The sequence below is a fragment of the Ascaphus truei genome, chromosome 4 (genome assembly GCF_040206685.1).
Source record: "Ascaphus truei isolate aAscTru1 chromosome 4, aAscTru1.hap1, whole genome shotgun sequence".
In the NCBI taxonomy this organism is placed as follows: domain Eukaryota; kingdom Metazoa; phylum Chordata; class Amphibia; order Anura; family Ascaphidae; genus Ascaphus; species Ascaphus truei.
The window spans coordinates 7629227-7644782 of NC_134486.1; the positions used below are offsets into that span (position 1 = coordinate 7629227).

Below are 15556 nucleotides of genomic sequence, written 5' to 3' on the forward strand. Positions count from 1 at the left end.
ACAGATGTAGCCAGACACCGTCCCGGGACACCCATACAGCAGGATACAGATGTAGCCAGGCACTGTCCCGGTGTCTGGGTTGCCGAGGACAGTGTCTGCCACGATGGAGCTGCAAGGGGTCCACGCTCCTGAATGGGCCCCCGGCAGTGTTAATTCATCGGTGCTGTGACTGCACGTGGCAGCGGCCTGAAGACACTAAGCTTTGCTACATCTGTAGCTATGAAAGCAGAGGAATCCCATTGAAAGTTGCATCGTTATTAGTGAAGGCGTCAGAGCCAGGCAGAGTCTCTGTGCAGTGACAGGTGCCCCCTCTGTGTGCAGTGACAGGTGCCTCCCTCTGTGTGCAGTGACAGGTGCCCCCTCTGTGTGCAGTGACAGGTGCCCCCTCTGTGTGCAGTGACAGGTGCCCCCTCTGTGTGCAGTGACAGGTGCCTCCCTCTGTGTGCAGTGACAGGTGCCCCCTCTGTGTGCAGTGACAGGTGCCTCCCTCTGTGTGCAGTGACAGGTGCCCCCCTCTGTGTGCAGTGACAGGTGCCCCCCTCTCTGTGCAGTGACAGGTGCCTCCCTCTGTGTGCAGTGACAGGTGCCTCCCTCTGTGTGCAGTGACAGGTGCCTCCTCTGTGTGCAGTGACAGGTGCCTCCCTCTGTGTGCAGTGACAGGTGCCTCCCTCTGTGTGCAGTGACAGGTGCCCCCTCTGTGTGCAGTGACAGGTGCCTCCCTCTGTGTGCAGTGACAGGTGCCCCCCTTTGTGTGCAGTGACAGGTGCCGCCCTCTGTGTGCAGTGACAGGTGCCTCCCTCTGTGTGCAGTGACAGGTGCCTCCCTCTGTGTGCAGTGACAGGTGCCCCCTCTGTGTGCAGTGACATGTGCCCCCTCTGTGTGCAGTGACATGTGCCATCTCTGTGTGCAGTGACAGGTGCCCCCTCTGTGTGCAGTGACATGTGCCCCCTCTGTGTACAGTGACATGTGCCCCCTCTGTGTGCAGTGACATGTGCCCCCTCTGTTTGCAGTGACAGGTGCCTCCCTCTGTGTGTAGTGACAGGTGCCTCCCTCTGTGTGCAGTGACAGGTGCCTCCCTCTGTGCAGTGATATGTGCCCCCTCTGTGTGCAGTGACAGGTGCCTCCCTCTGTGTGCAGTGACAGGTGCCTCCCTCTGTGTGCAGTGACAGATGCCTCCCTCTGTGTGCAGTGACAGGTGCCTCCCTCTGTGTGCAGTGACAGGTGCCTCCCTCTGTGTGCAGTGACAGGTGCCTCCCTCTGTGTGCAGTGACAGATGCCTCCCTCTGTGTGCAATGACAGGTGCCCCCTCTGTGTGCAGTGACATGTGACCCCTCTGTGTGCAGTGACATGTGCCCCCTCTGTGTGCAGTGACAGGTGCCTCCCTCTGTGTGCAGTGACAGGTGCCCCCTCTGTGTGCAGTGACAGGTGCCTCCCTCTGTGTGCAGTGACAGGTGCCCCCCTTTGTGTGCAGTGACAGGTGCCGCCCTCTGTGTGCAGTGACAGGTGCCTCCCTCTGTGTGCAGTGACAGGTGCCCCCCTCTGTGTGCAGTGACAGGTGCCCCCCTCTGTGTGCAGTGACATGTGCCCCCTCTGTGTGCAGTGACAGGTGCCCCTCTCTGTGTGCAGTGACATGTGCCTCCTCTGTGTGCAGTGACAGGTGCCCCTCTCTCTGTGCAGTGACAGGTGCCTCCCTTCTGTGCAGTGACAGGTGCCCCCTCTGTGTGCAGTGACAGGTGCCCCCCTCTGTGTGCAGTGACAGGTGCCCCTCTCTCTGTGCAGTGACAGGTGCCTCCCTTCTGTGCAGTGACAGGTGCCCCCTCTGTGTGCAGTGACAGGTGCCCCCCTCTGTGTGCAGTGACAGGTGCCCCTCTCTCTGTGCAGTGACAGGTGCCTCCCTTCTGTGCAGTGACAGGTGCCCCCTCTGTGTGCAGTGACAGGTGCCCCCCTCTGTGTGCAGTGACATGTGCCTCCTCTGTGTGCAGTGACAGGTGCCCCCTCTGTGTGCAGTGACAGGTGCCTCCCTCTGTGTGCAGTGACAGGTGCTCCCCTCTGTGTGCAGTGACAGGTGCCTCCTCTGTGTGCAGTGACAGGTGCCTCCCTCTGTGTGCAGTGACAGGTGCCTCCCTCTGTGTGCAGTGACAGGTGCCTCCCTCTGTGTGCAGTGACAGGTGCCTCCCTCTGTGTGCAGTGACAGGTGCCTCCCTCTGTGTGCAGTGACAGGTGCCTCCCTCTGTGTGCAGTGACAGGTGCCTCCCTCTGTGTGCAGTGACAGGTGCCTCCCTTTGTGTGCAGTGACAGATGCCTCCCTCTGTGTGCAATGACAGGTGCCCCCTCTGTGTGCAGTGACATGTGACCCCTCTGTGTGCAGTGACATGTGCCCCCTCTGTGTGCAGTGACAGGTGCCTCCCTCTGTGTGCAGTGACAGGTGCCCCCTCTGTGTGCAGTGACAGGTGCCTCCCTCTGTGTGCAGTGACAGGTGCCCCCCTTTGTGTGCAGTGACAGGTGCCGCCCTCTGTGTGCAGTGACAGGTGCCTCCCTCTGTGTGCAGTGACAGGTGCCTCCCTCTGTGTGCAGTGACAGGTGCCCCCTCTGTGTGCAGTGACATGTGCCCCCTCTGTGTGCAGTGACATGTGCCATCTCTGTGTGCAGTGACAGGTGCCCCCTCTGTGTGCAGTGACATGTGCCCCCTCTGTGTACAGTGACATGTGCCCCCTCTGTGTGCAGTGACATGTGCCCCCTCTGTTTGCAGTGACAGGTGCCTCCCTCTGTGTGTAGTGACAGGTGCCTCCCTCTGTGTGCAGTGACAGGTGCCTCCCTCTGTGCAGTGATATGTGCCCCCTCTGTGTGCAGTGACAGGTGCCTCCCTCTGTGTGCAGTGACAGGTGCCTCCCTCTGTGTGCAGTGACAGATGCCTCCCTCTGTGTGCAGTGACAGGTGCCTCCCTCTGTGTGCAGTGACAGGTGCCTCCCTCTGTGTGCAGTGACAGGTGCCTCCCTCTGTGTGCAGTGACAGATGCCTCCCTCTGTGTGCAATGACAGGTGCCCCCTCTGTGTGCAGTGACATGTGACCCCTCTGTGTGCAGTGACAGGTGCCTCCCTCTGTGTGCAGTGACAGGTGCCCCCTCTGTGTGCAGTGACAGGTGCCTCCCTCTGTGTGCAGTGACAGGTGCCCCCCTTTGTGTGCAGTGACAGGTGCCGCCCTCTGTGTGCAGTGACAGGTGCCTCCCTCTGTGTGCAGTGACAGGTGCCTCCCTCTGTGTGCAGTGACAGGTGCCCCCTCTGTGTGCAGTGACATGTGCCCCCTCTGTGTGCAGTGACATGTGCCATCTCTGTGTGCAGTGACATGTGCCCCCTCTGTGTACAGTGACATGTGCCCCCTCTGTGTGCAGTGACATGTGCCCCCTCTGTTTGCAGTGACAGGTGCCTCCCTCTGTGTGCAGTGACAGGTGCCCCCCTTTGTGTGCAGTGACATGTGCCCCCTCTGTGTGCAGTGACAGGTGCCCCCTCTGTGTGCAGTGACAGGTGCCTCCCTCTGTGTGCAGTGACAGGTGCCCCCCTTTGTGTGCAGTGACAGGTGCCGCCCTCTGTGTGCAGTGACAGGTGCCTCCCTCTGTGTGCAGTGACAGGTGCCTCCCTCTGTGTGCAGTGACAGGTGCCCCCTCTGTGTGCAGTGACATGTGCCCCCTCTGTGTGCAGTGACATGTGCCATCTCTGTGTGCAGTGACAGGTGCCCCCTCTGTGTGCAGTGACATGTGCCCCCTCTGTGTACAGTGACATGTGCCCCCTCTGTGTGCAGTGACATGTGCCCCCTCTGTTTGCAGTGACAGGTGCCTCCCTCTGTGTGTAGTGACAGGTGCCTCCCTCTGTGTGCAGTGACAGGTGCCTCCCTCTGTGCAGTGATATGTGCCCCCTCTGTGTGCAGTGACAGGTGCCTCCCTCTGTGTGCAGTGACAGGTGCCTCCCTCTGTGTGCAGTGACAGATGCCTCCCTCTGTGTGCAGTGACAGGTGCCTCCCTCTGTGTGCAGTGACAGGTGCCTCCCTCTGTGTGCAGTGACACGTGCCCCCCTCTGTGTGCAGTGACAGGTGGCTCCCTCTGTGTGCAGTGACAGGTGCCCCCCTCTGTGTGCAGTGACAGGTGCCGCCCTCTGTGTGCAGTGACAGGTGCCTCCCTCTGTGTGCAGTGACAGGTGCCTCCCTCTGTGTGCAGTGACAGGTGCCCCCTCTGTGTGCAGTGACATGTGCCATCTCTGTGTACAGTGACAGGTGCCCCCTCTGTGTGCAGTGACATGTGCCCCCTCTGTGTACAGTGACATGTGCCCCCTCTGTGTACAGTGACATGTGCCCCCTCTGTGTGCAGTGACATGTGCCCCCTCTGTTTGCAGTGACAGGTGCCTCCCTCTGTGTGTAGTGACAGGTGCCTCCATCTGTGTGCAGTGACAGGTGCCCCCTCTGTGTGCAGTGACATGTGCCCCCTCTGTGTGCAGTGACATGTGCCATCTCTGTGTGCAGTGACAGGTGCCCCCTCTGTGTGCAGTGACATGTGCCCCCTCTGTGTACAGTGACATGTGCCCCCTCTGTGTGCAGTGACAGGTGCCCCCTCTGTTTGCAGTGACAGGTGCCTCCCTCTGTGTGTAGTGACAGGTGCCTCCCTCTGTGTGCAGTGACAGGTGCCTCCCTCTGTGCAGTGATATGTGCCCCCTCTGTGTGCAGTGACAGGTGCCTCCCTCTGTGTGCAGTGACAGGTGCCTCCCTCTGTGTGCAGTGACAGATGCCTCCCTCTGTGTGCAGTGACAGGTGCCTCCCTCTGTGTGCAGTGACAGGTGCCTCCCTCTGTGTGCAGTGACAGGTGCCCCCCTCTGTGTGCAGTGACAGGTGCCTCCCTCTGTGTGCAGTGACAGGTGCCCCCTCTGTGTGCAGTGACAGGTGCCCCCCTCTGTGTGCAGTGACATGTGTCTCCCTCTGTGTGCAGTGACAGGTGCCTCCCTCTGTGTGCAGTGACAGGTGCCCCCTCTGTGTGCAGTGACAGGTGCCTCCCTCTGTGTGCAGTGACAGGTGCCTCCCTATGTGTTTTCTGCAGGTGCCTCCCTCTGTGTGCAGTGACAGGTGCCTCCCTCTGTGTGCAGTGACAGGTGTCTCCCTCTGTGTGCAGTGACAGGTGCCTCCCTCTGTGTGCAGTGACAGGTGCCCCCTCTATGTGCAGTGACAGGTGCCTCCCTCTGTGTGCAGTGACAGGTGCCTCCCTCTGTGTGCAGTGACAGGTGCCCCCTCTGTGTGCAGTGACAGGTGCCTCAATCTTTGTGCAGTGACAGGTGCCTCCCTCTGTGTGCAGTGACAGGTGACCCCTCTGTGTGCAGTGACAGGTGCCTCCCTCTGTGTGCAGTGACAGGTGCCTCGCTCTGTGTGCAGTGACAGGTGCCTCCCTCTGTGTGCAGTGACAGGTGCCTCCCTCTGTGTGCAGTGACAGGTGCCTCCCTCTGTGTGCAGTGACAGGTGCCTCCCTCTGTGTGCAGTGACAGGTGCCTCCCTCTGTGTGCAGTGACAGGTGCCTCCCTCTGTGTGCAGTGACAGGTGCCTCCCTCTGTGTGCAGTGACAGGTGCCTCCCTCTGTGTGCAGTGACAGGTGCCCCCCTCTCTGTGCAGTGACAGGTGCCCCCCTCTCTGTGCAGTGACAGGTGCCTCCCTCTGTGTGCAGTGACAGGTGCCTCCCTCTGTGTGCAGTGACAGGTGCCTCCTCTGTGTGCAGTGACAGGTGCCTCCCTCTGTGTGCAGTGACAGGTGCCTCCCTCTGTGTGCAGTGACAGGTGCCTCCCTCTGTGTGCAGTGACAGGTGCCCCCCTCTGTGTACAGTGACATGTGCCCCCTCTGTATGCAGTGACAGGTGCCCCCCTCTGTGTGCAGTGACATGTGCCCCCTCTGTGTGCAGTGACAGGTGCCCCTCTCTGTGTGCAGTGACATGTGCCTCCTCTGTGTGCAGTGACAGGTGCCCCTTTCTGTGTGCAGTGACATGTGCCTCCTCTGTGTGCAGTGACAGGTGCCCCCTCTGTGTGCAGTGACAGGTGCCTCCCTCTGTGTGCAGTGACAGGTGCCCCCTCTGTGTGCTGTGACAGGGGCCCCTCTCTGTGTGCAGTTACATGTGCCTCCTCTGTGTGCAGTGACAGGTGCCCCTCTCTCTGTGCAGTGACAGGTGCCTCCCTTCTGTGCAGTGACAGGTGCCCCCTCTGTGTGCAGTGACAGGTGCCCCTCTCTGTGTGCAGTGACATGTGCCTCCTATGTGTGCAGTGACAGGTGCCCCCTCTGTGTGCAGTGACAGGTGCCTCCCTCTGTGTGCAGTGACAGGTGCTCCCCTCTGTGTGCAGTGACAGGTGCCTCCCTCTCTGTGCAGTGACAGGTGCCTCCCTCTGTGTGCAGTGACAGGTGCCTCCCTCTCTTTGTGCAGTGACAGGTGCCTCCCTTCTGTGCAGTGACAGGTGCCCCCTCTGTGTGCAGTGACATGTGCCTCCTCTGTGTGCAGTGACAGGTGCCCCCTCTGTGTGCAGTGACAGGTGCCTCCCTCTGTGTGCAGTGACACGTGCTCCCCTCTGTGTGCAGTGACAGGTGCCTCCCTCTGTGTGCAGTGACAGGTGCCTCCCTCTGTGTGCAGTGACAGGTGCCCCCTCTGTGTGCTGTGACAGGGGCCCCTCTCTGTGTGCAGTTACATGTGCCTCCTCTGTGTGCAGTGACAGGTGCCCCTCTCTCTGTGCAGTGACAGGTGCCTCCCTTCTGTGCAGTGACAGGTGCCCCCTCTGTGTGCAGTGACAGGTGCCCCTCTCTGTGTGCAGTGACATGTGCCTCCTATGTGTGCAGTGACAGGTGCCCCCTCTGTGTGCAGTGACAGGTGCCTCCCTCTGTGTGCAGTGACAGGTGCTCCCCTCTGTGTGCAGTGACAGGTGCCTCCCTCTCTGTGCAGTGACAGGTGCCTCCCTCTGTGTGCAGTGACAGGTGCCTCCCTCTCTTTGTGCAGTGACAGGTGCCTCCCTTCTGTGCAGTGACAGGTGCCCCCTCTGTGTGCAGTGACATGTGCCTCCTCTGTGTGCAGTGACAGGTGCCCCCTCTGTGTGCAGTGACAGGTGCCTCCCTCTGTGTGCAGTGACACGTGCTCCCCTCTGTGTGCAGTGACAGGTGCCGCCCTCTGTGTGCAGTGACAGGTGCCTCCCTCTGTGTGCAGTGACAGGTGCCTCCCTCTGTGTGCAGTGACAGGTGCCTCCCTCTGTGTGCAGTGACAGGTGCCTCCCTCTGTGTGCAGTGACAGGTGCCCCCTCTGTGTGCAGTGACAGGTGCCTCCCTCTGTGTGCAGTGACAGGTGCCTCCCTCTCTGTGCAGTGACAGGTGCCGCCCTCTGTGTGCAGTGACAGGTGCCTCCCTCTGTGTGCAGTGACAGGTGCCTCCCTCTGTGTGCAGTGACAGGTGCCTCCCTCTGTGTGCAGTGACAGATGCCTCCCTCTGTGTGCAGTGACAGGTGCCCCCTCTGTGTGCAGTGACATGTGACCCCTCTGTGTGCAGTGACATGTGCCCCCTCTGTGTGCAGTGACAGGTGCCTCCCTCTGTGTGCAGTGACAGGTGCCCCCTCTGTGTGCAGTGATAGGTGCCTCCCTCTGTGTGCAGTGACAGGTGCCCCCCTTTGTGTGCAGTGACAGGTGCCTCCCTCTGTGTGCAGTGACAGGTGCCTCCCTCTGTGTGCAGTGACAGGTGCCCCCTCTGTGTGCAGTGACATGTGCCCCCTCTGTGTGCAGTGACATGTGCCATCTCTGTGTGCAGTGACAGGTGCCCCCTCTGTGTGCAGTGACATGTGCCCCCTCTGTGTACAGTGACATGTGCCCCCTCTGTGTGCAGTGACATGTGCCCCCTCTGTTTGCAGTGACAGGTGCCTCCCTCTGTGTGCAATGACAGGTGCCTCCCTCTGTGTGCAGTGACAGGTGCCTCCCTCTGTGCAGTGATATGTGCCCCCTCTGTGTGCAGTGACAGGTGCCTCCCTCTGTGTGCAGTGACAGGTGCCTCCCTCTGTGTGCAGTGACAGATGCCTCCCTCTGTGTGCAGTGACAGGTGCCTCCCTCTGTGTGCAGTGACAGGTGCCTCCCTCTGTGTGCAGTGACAGGTGCCTCCCTCTGTGTGCAGTGACAGGTGGCTCCCTCTGTGTGCAGTGACAGGTGCCTCCCTCTGTGTGCAGTGACAGGTGCCTCCCTCTGTGTGCAGTGACAGGTGCCTCCCTCTGTGTGCAGTGACAGGTGCCTCCCTCTGTGTGCAGTGACAGGTGCCTCCCTCTGTGTGCAGTGACAGGTGCCTCCCTTCTGTGCAGTGACAGGTGCCCCCTCTGTGTGCAGTGACAGGTGCCTCCCTCTGTGTGCAGTGACAGGTGCCTCCCTCTGTGTGCAGTGACAGGTGCCTCCCTCTGTGTGCAGTGACAGGTGCCTCCCTCTGTGTGCAGTGACAGGTGCCTCCCTCTGTGTTTCCTGCAGGTGCCTCCCTCTGTGTGCAGTGACAGGTGCCTCCCTCTGTGTGCAGTGACAGGTGCCTCCCTCTGTGTGCAGTGACAGGTGCCCCCCTCTGTGTGCAGTGACAGGTGCCTCCCTCTGTGTGCAGTGACAGGTGCCCCCCTCTGTGTGCAGTGACAGGTGCCTCCCTCTGTGTGCAGTGACAGGTGCCTCCCTCTGTATTTCCTGCAGGTGCCTCCCTCTGTGTGCAGTGACAGGTGCCTCCCTCTGTGTGCAGTGACAGGTGCCTCCCTCTGTGTGCAGTGACAGGGGCCTCCGTCTGTGTGCAGTGACAGGTGCCTCCGTCTGTGTTTCCTGCAGGTGCCTCCCTCTGTGTGCAGTGACAGGTGCCGCCCTGGGTACAGGAGAGTCACACGAGGAGGACAGCCTGTATGCTGCTTTGATTGTGTCCTTTGTTCTGCAGGAGAGATTTCCAGTGACACAGGTTTGTCGGGTCGTAGCGTTGTATTTTAGCGCGCCTACATATCGACACGCAGGAAAATACTTTTTTGAAACACTGCACCATTAGTTTGCTCCAAATTGGGTAATTCAGTAGTGTACCAAGCAAGTCGCTCCAAATTCCTACATCTGGAGCTGCTCTCTGAATAAGAAGACATTTTAACGCAAGATAGAAAGGAGAGAAAGTGATGCATGAAGGTGAACAGTGTGCGACATACAAGTGTGTAACTGCTCTCCATCGCCTTCTTTTCACACTCCCAAAATCACCGGTTTACGCCCAATGGAACAAAAACTGGGGCATAGTCGTTGATATATTGGTGCAAAGAGACGCAAAGGGAGCCATATCTCTCATTGGTATCTTAAAACAAACTGCAGATGTAGTTATGTATCTGGTTCTGTAACACACAACATCTACATCAATGATTACATCTTGTCTACATGACAATGAGATGGACATTACAATGTATCTTTACCAGTACAAGTAAATAAAGGAACGTATTTAAAAATAGTTACATTGTTGGAAGAACAGAAGGAATGAACCATAGGTCTCTTGCAAAAGGGAAATAGGGATATAGTGAGAGGCGTCGTGGAAAAACTCAGTCCACACTTATTATTACTTAGGCAAAAGCAATCCGTTGAGAAACTTCATTGCAGCGGCCGCTTACAAGAGTAACATTAACATATTAAATCAAGACATTACTGCCTGACCTAACACACAGGCACAGACTATAGGCTCTATGTAAGCTATTTTATACCAGGAGAAGGGGCAGGCATACATCGTTTTGCAATGTCAGCCCATATGACTTCATCGGGCATCATACTTTTCTTGGTTATACACTTTGCTAAATATTTTAGCAGATTCAGCAAAAAGAAAACGCAGGTGCTAAGCTAACTCATCCTTCTCAAGGCCGACAGCCGATACATCTCTTACTACAAGGGGGAGTTAATAAATAAGACGAGGGGCCCAGCTAAACAAAGAACTTACAGTTTCTGCATTAAAGAAAGTCTGAAGGGAGAAACTTGTTTTGCACACACACGCACACACACACACACGCACACACGCACGCACGCACACGCACACACACCCACACACAATTTCACTTAACGCATAACACAAGGAAATACAAAACAGGACTCTTCTTATAGCTCCGGAAAACAAAAGCCTGATTATAGCTACTCATAGAAATAATGTGAAAATATGATTCTTTTATAGAGGTTAGAGCTGCTTTACTATAAAACCGAACCTGCAGTAAATACAACTTCTGTCTTTGTTTAGATGCAGCCAAGTGCCTAAAATGCCACAGTGATGAGTGGTCCAATGAGGAGCGGGACAGATGTGTCCCCAAGGTGATCGAATTCCTGTCATATCAAGAGCCATTGGGCATCATATTGGTAGCAATGGTCATCATCTTCTCCATCTTTGCTCTTTGCATTCTGTGCATCTTCATTAGGCACCAGGACACCCCAAGGGTCAAAGCCACCAACCGGGAACTAAGCTACATCCTACTAGTGTCCCTTACCCTCTGCTTCCTCTGCTGTCTGGTCTTCATTGGTCGTCCATCTACTCTTACCTGCCTCCTCCGACAAACTTTCTTCAGTGTGGTGTTCTCCATCAGCATCTCCTCTGTCCTGGCTAAGACCATCATGGTTGTCCTGGCATTCAAGGCCACCAGACTTAACAGCCCCTTGAGGAAGTGGCTTGGACCTAAGGTCCCACGTAACGTGGTAGGACTTTGCTCCATGCTGCAGGCTGGGATTTGCTCAGCTTGGCTTCTCACCTCCCCTCCTTTCCCAAAGCTGAACACCGAGTCTGAGAACCAGAAGATGATATTTGAATGTCATGATGGACAGAACCTCTTCTTTTATATGACAATGGGGTTCATGGGCTTTCTGGCATTGGTCAGTTTTCTAGCTGCCTTCCTGGCAAGGAACTTACCTGGCAGCTTTAATGAGGCCAAACTGATCACATTCAGCATGCTGGTGTTCTGCAGTGTCTGGGTCTCCTTTATCCCAGCATATCTGAGCACTAAAGGCAAATACATGGTGGCAGTGCAGATATTTGCCATCTTGGCCTCCAGTGCAGGACTATTGGTCTGTATCTTTGTTCCAAAATGCTACATAATCCTGCTAAGACCTGAGAGGAACAACCGGGAGCATTTAGTAGCAAGTAAAAGGTTTGGGCTTGAAACGCTGTGAGTTCACATTTTAATGATATTTATTACAATAAGTTGGAAAAAGATTTCTGCTTTTGATCACCAAAGAAGTCCTTGCTTTCCAAATTTCGAAAGGCCAGATTTGTAAGGAACAACTTAGAAGGGATCTGTTCTTCAGGTGACAGCTGATTATTAATTGAGGTAATTAGGCAGGTGCTCATTGGGGCTATCAGATCTCTTAGTGAGGAGCAGAGTTGATATGTTGAGGAGTGAAAGTTTGGAGGCATAGAACTCAGCATTTCGGGATGAGGTTAGGATGGGAGTGAAGAAGTAATAGTAATGTGTTGGTTAGGGGTACAGTAGATGATTTGTGTAAATGGTGCTACGTAGTAGTAGTGGGGGAGTGAGGGATACTGACGTTTGGTGTGTAAGCTAGAAGGGGACTGTTGGAATGGAAGATGTTGAATAGGTTAGTCAATGGGGTAGTTTGATGTGGAGATGGCCTCATATTGGTTAAGGAAAGATAAATATGTTCTTTTGCTCAGAAGATGGGGAGATGAAATCTGTTGTTCATAAAGGGTAGAGAGGTGGTCTCAATGAGAGGATAAAAAAGGGTTCAATGGGGGCTAGATAGAAGAGGTGAGTGGAGAGGAGCAAGCCGAGGATGTCCATTGATCTTGGGTGTATGATGTTAGGAGGAGGTAAGCCAAGTGGGTGCTCAGAGTGGGAATAGTTGATGAAGGGCGTCCTTCAGTGATCTTCTGTAGATAGTGTATTGTGTGGATTATATATTCCCAACCTGTAACATTACACAGCTCTAATAAAATAAGCTGGGAAATATTCTGTATAACCAATATTTATATGGGAGTGACAAATTGGTGCCAGATGAATTTTACAATTAAATCTATTTTATAATCATCATTTAACCTTTCTCGTTATAAATAAACCAAAGCCTTTAGTTGCACTTCGCACTTATTTGTGTTATTAGTTTTTGATCTCAGCATTGACTCAATGGGAGTAGTAGATCTTAAGCTTTATTTTGCGTTCCATGGAGAATATTTCTATTTTGATATCCAGTCGATGTTCTCATCGCTCTATTGATCAGTAGGATGAACGTTGTCTTTTTCTGACTTTGAAATCTCATAGGAATATTGAAAAATGTCATATCTCATCAATGGTACAAATGTACGCCGAGAATCAGCTTAATGAATAGAGGCCTAAGCCCCAGATACACTAAGCGCCTCATGGCTACATAGCACAACGCTAACCTAAATTAACATTAGGTTAATAGTAAAGCCTATTGTCACGGGAGACCGGGTCTCTTAACACATTTATGTTTCTGGAATCAGTCAATACGCAAAACAAGGCAGTTAAATAAAATGGGGTTTATCTGGATAAAACCTCAGAAATACAACAAAACACAAAATACAGAAATATACACACATACTGGGGTCGGGAGTATGAGATTTAGCCTTTCCTAGGTGCAGGGTGCCTGCTTGCCAGGGCTTACCCTGACCGGAACCTTGTTCCGGATGTCCTGGACCGAGATTCTGCAGAAACTCCTGACCGGGACCTAGTCCAGATGCTCCTGGAACTGTTTTCGGCAGGAACTCCTGACCGCGACCGCTACGTTCTCAGATGAGAACTTGGCTGTAACGGTGAAGGGGTTATCCAGGCTCACTAATAAAGGTTAAGCCAACTTGGTTACCCCGGATCCGTGTGTTGAAGTCCTAGAGTGTCAGCTCCTGGACCCAGATGTTCTACATTCATTACTGTGACTGTGTGCAAATTATGCGACATTAAAGATTTCTGTGTGTTCTGCCTTTCCTGGGGTGCTGGGATCGGGAGATTTCTAGGCTGTGAGTTTCAGGGTGAGTTTGTGGGAGAAAGTCTTTACAGAATGTGTCTATGTATCGGGGTTCAGAGTTCTGCGATACCCCAGGAGTTGGATCCGGGAATCGAGAGAGATTCTCCGATACGGCCAAACACATTGCTCTGGGAAAACTCCGACTCTGAAAACGCTAGTACGACTCAATGCCAGGATTCCCGCTGCAGCGTCTTCCAGACATAGAAAAGTCTGTCTATGAGCTCCAGGACAAACTGGCAACACGTGGCAACTAATGCCTGGATAATGTGTATAGATGAGTGACGGAGCAAAAAGTGCCGATGTAAGTGCCTAGAATGGAGGTAAATAGAGGGGTGGGACAGGTGCAGACCCGCGCCTCATCGGTAATACGGCTGCGGCTGCAAAGTATCCTAATTCCTTGTAATTGACTGGTATGGAGTCACGCTTGTACTCACAATTAGTACCGGTTCCCCCACCTCCTGGCTTCGCGGTCCACCCCAACCGGGTGTTGGGCGTCCTTCCTCAGCGTCTCTCCGATCCATGAAGCACGAAAAAAGTAGAAAAGATCAGCAGACCTGCCGCTCCTTACAGAGATCAGGACTCACCAGTGAAAAAGTATTAAAAAAAAAGTTTTATTCATCAAGTACAGTCCTGGAGAAAGGCCAGTTGTTGGTTGAAACGCGTGGGAGAAGGTTTCTTCTTTGCTCGTGGATCGTTTCTGTTTTATGTAGATGAATAAAACTTTTTTTTTTATACTTTTTCACTGGTGAGTCCTGATCTCTGTGAGGAGCGGCAGGTCTGCTGATCTTTTCTACTTTTTTTGCAGCATCTTCCAGACAAAGTAAAGGGGCATGAAGGGGTTAATGTACACTTGCAATCATACAGGGGATCCCTAGTATAAGGAGAAGTACCCAGATACATGCCCAGGTACCCTGGACCTGGTATAGGGGTTCAGGGGATACTCCAGCAGAGTGATAAAGCTGAGAGTGATTGCTTGTGTGGAAAAGTTGTATAAGTAATTTCTAAAGTATGCCAAGAATGAGGCTAGTGAGTGCAGGCAGTATATACACTCACTCCATCCCTGACACCAGAATATGGACATATATATGTGTATCACACAGAAGACAGGACCCAGTATATTTTATTAAAGAGTTATATTTAATAGGTATATGTACTGATAACCTGTGAATGAACTGTGGGATTTCCAAGTCATGGATTCCAAGAGACCAGATGGCTACCAAGCTTGGCGCCTCTGTGTCTGTGCGGAGTCCTGACTTGAAAGCCTCAGGGATGCGAAGGTGTTAGAACAGGAGGGGTGCTGCAGTTCTGCTTGAGTACCCGCATCCTGGGCTAACACAGGGCTATCCGGCCGCCATTTGCCAGAACCAAGACTCTGTGGAGCCTGGGCAGCGGGTGGGCTCAGTATGCAAAGAGGTAGAGGTGCCAGGTTGGCGCATGCCCCTTTGCAGAATGAGAAAAGGTGCCCTCCCGGCTTTACATTAACGGCAAATCGGTGATTGGCTAGCAGAAGAATTCCCACGCTCTGATAGGCTGTAGAGATTTGTGAATGGGACACTGAAACCCATAAGGAGCCTTGCAGCCAATCAGGAGCACAGATTCCAAGCGCCAAACCAACAGCGGCAAATTCAAAGATGCTCTGTACTGAATAGACGCGAGACGGCTTCAAAGATTTTGACTCATAAGTTCTTCTAAGTCCCACTTCTGAAGAAAGTAGTGGTCGCGTCTGGCATTGCATGCCGCAATCAGTTCCAGGACTTTCGGGCGTACCTCCAGGTCATTTCAAAGGGCTCCTACAGAGGTCGTTTGTGAATTTCATTTAGAGGATAGATTTATTCGTTAGCCCCATTCCCAGTAAGTGTGTTAACCCTGTAAATTGTGTTACATTGTGTGTCTGTCTTTTCCTGAAATAAATTACAATTTATTTGACCTCCTTGCTTTGCTCAATCAATGATTCCGGTATAAAAAGGTGTTGATAAACCTGGTCTCCCGTGATATTGGTCCTCGCGTCTGACTTAGTCTCTGCAGGGCAGACTTTCCTACCTTCAAAACGAAGCCGGTTGCTCTGTTATTTGGGGCAGTGCAACTTTGAAAAGCCGGCCCTAGCTTCATCGACTCAAGCCACAAAATCGTCTGGTTCTCTGACTGGGGCTTCTCCTTACATACTATATCCAGCATGGAGAATTCCTCCCGGCCAGCCAATAGGAATAGGGGCTCGTCTCTGGGCTGACGTCAGAGGAGGGGGCGTGCCAAGCCGGCTCGGGATGCCCCATGTGCGGGACATATGAATTAACCAATGGGAAATGCGCCGACAATCTGCCACTTCCCGCAGTCAATCCATTGCCATCTACTGGGCAGTGAGTCTGGCAGACCAGAGGGTAACTCCTCACATGTGGGTCTCTGTTCTCCGGACTCAGTACTCCGCCCTGCCCTGGTCACTTAGCACCCCGACACCTCTCAACATCCCGTCTCCTCTTTGAACTACGGACCCTATACAGACATGCTGGCGTCTATGCTGGTGCTCTAGCTGACTGTATAGAGTCTTATAACAAATGTCTGAAACATTATAACAT

The 15556-nt window shown here is 53.9% G+C and overlaps 1 protein-coding gene across 1 annotated transcript in view; it reads left to right on the forward strand.

The window, feature by feature from the left end:
- Positions 1 to 11162, forward strand: part of LOC142491878 (extracellular calcium-sensing receptor-like) — a 56147-nt gene extending 44985 nt beyond the window's left edge. Inside the window, exons 5-6 of the mRNA XM_075594698.1 lie at positions 8829 to 8952; positions 10243 to 11162. Coding sequence (XP_075450813.1) covers positions 8829 to 8952; positions 10243 to 11162 — 1044 coding nt within the window. The remainder of the gene's footprint in view (positions 1 to 8828; positions 8953 to 10242) is intronic.
- The last annotated feature ends 4394 nt before the right edge of the window (positions 11163 to 15556 follow it).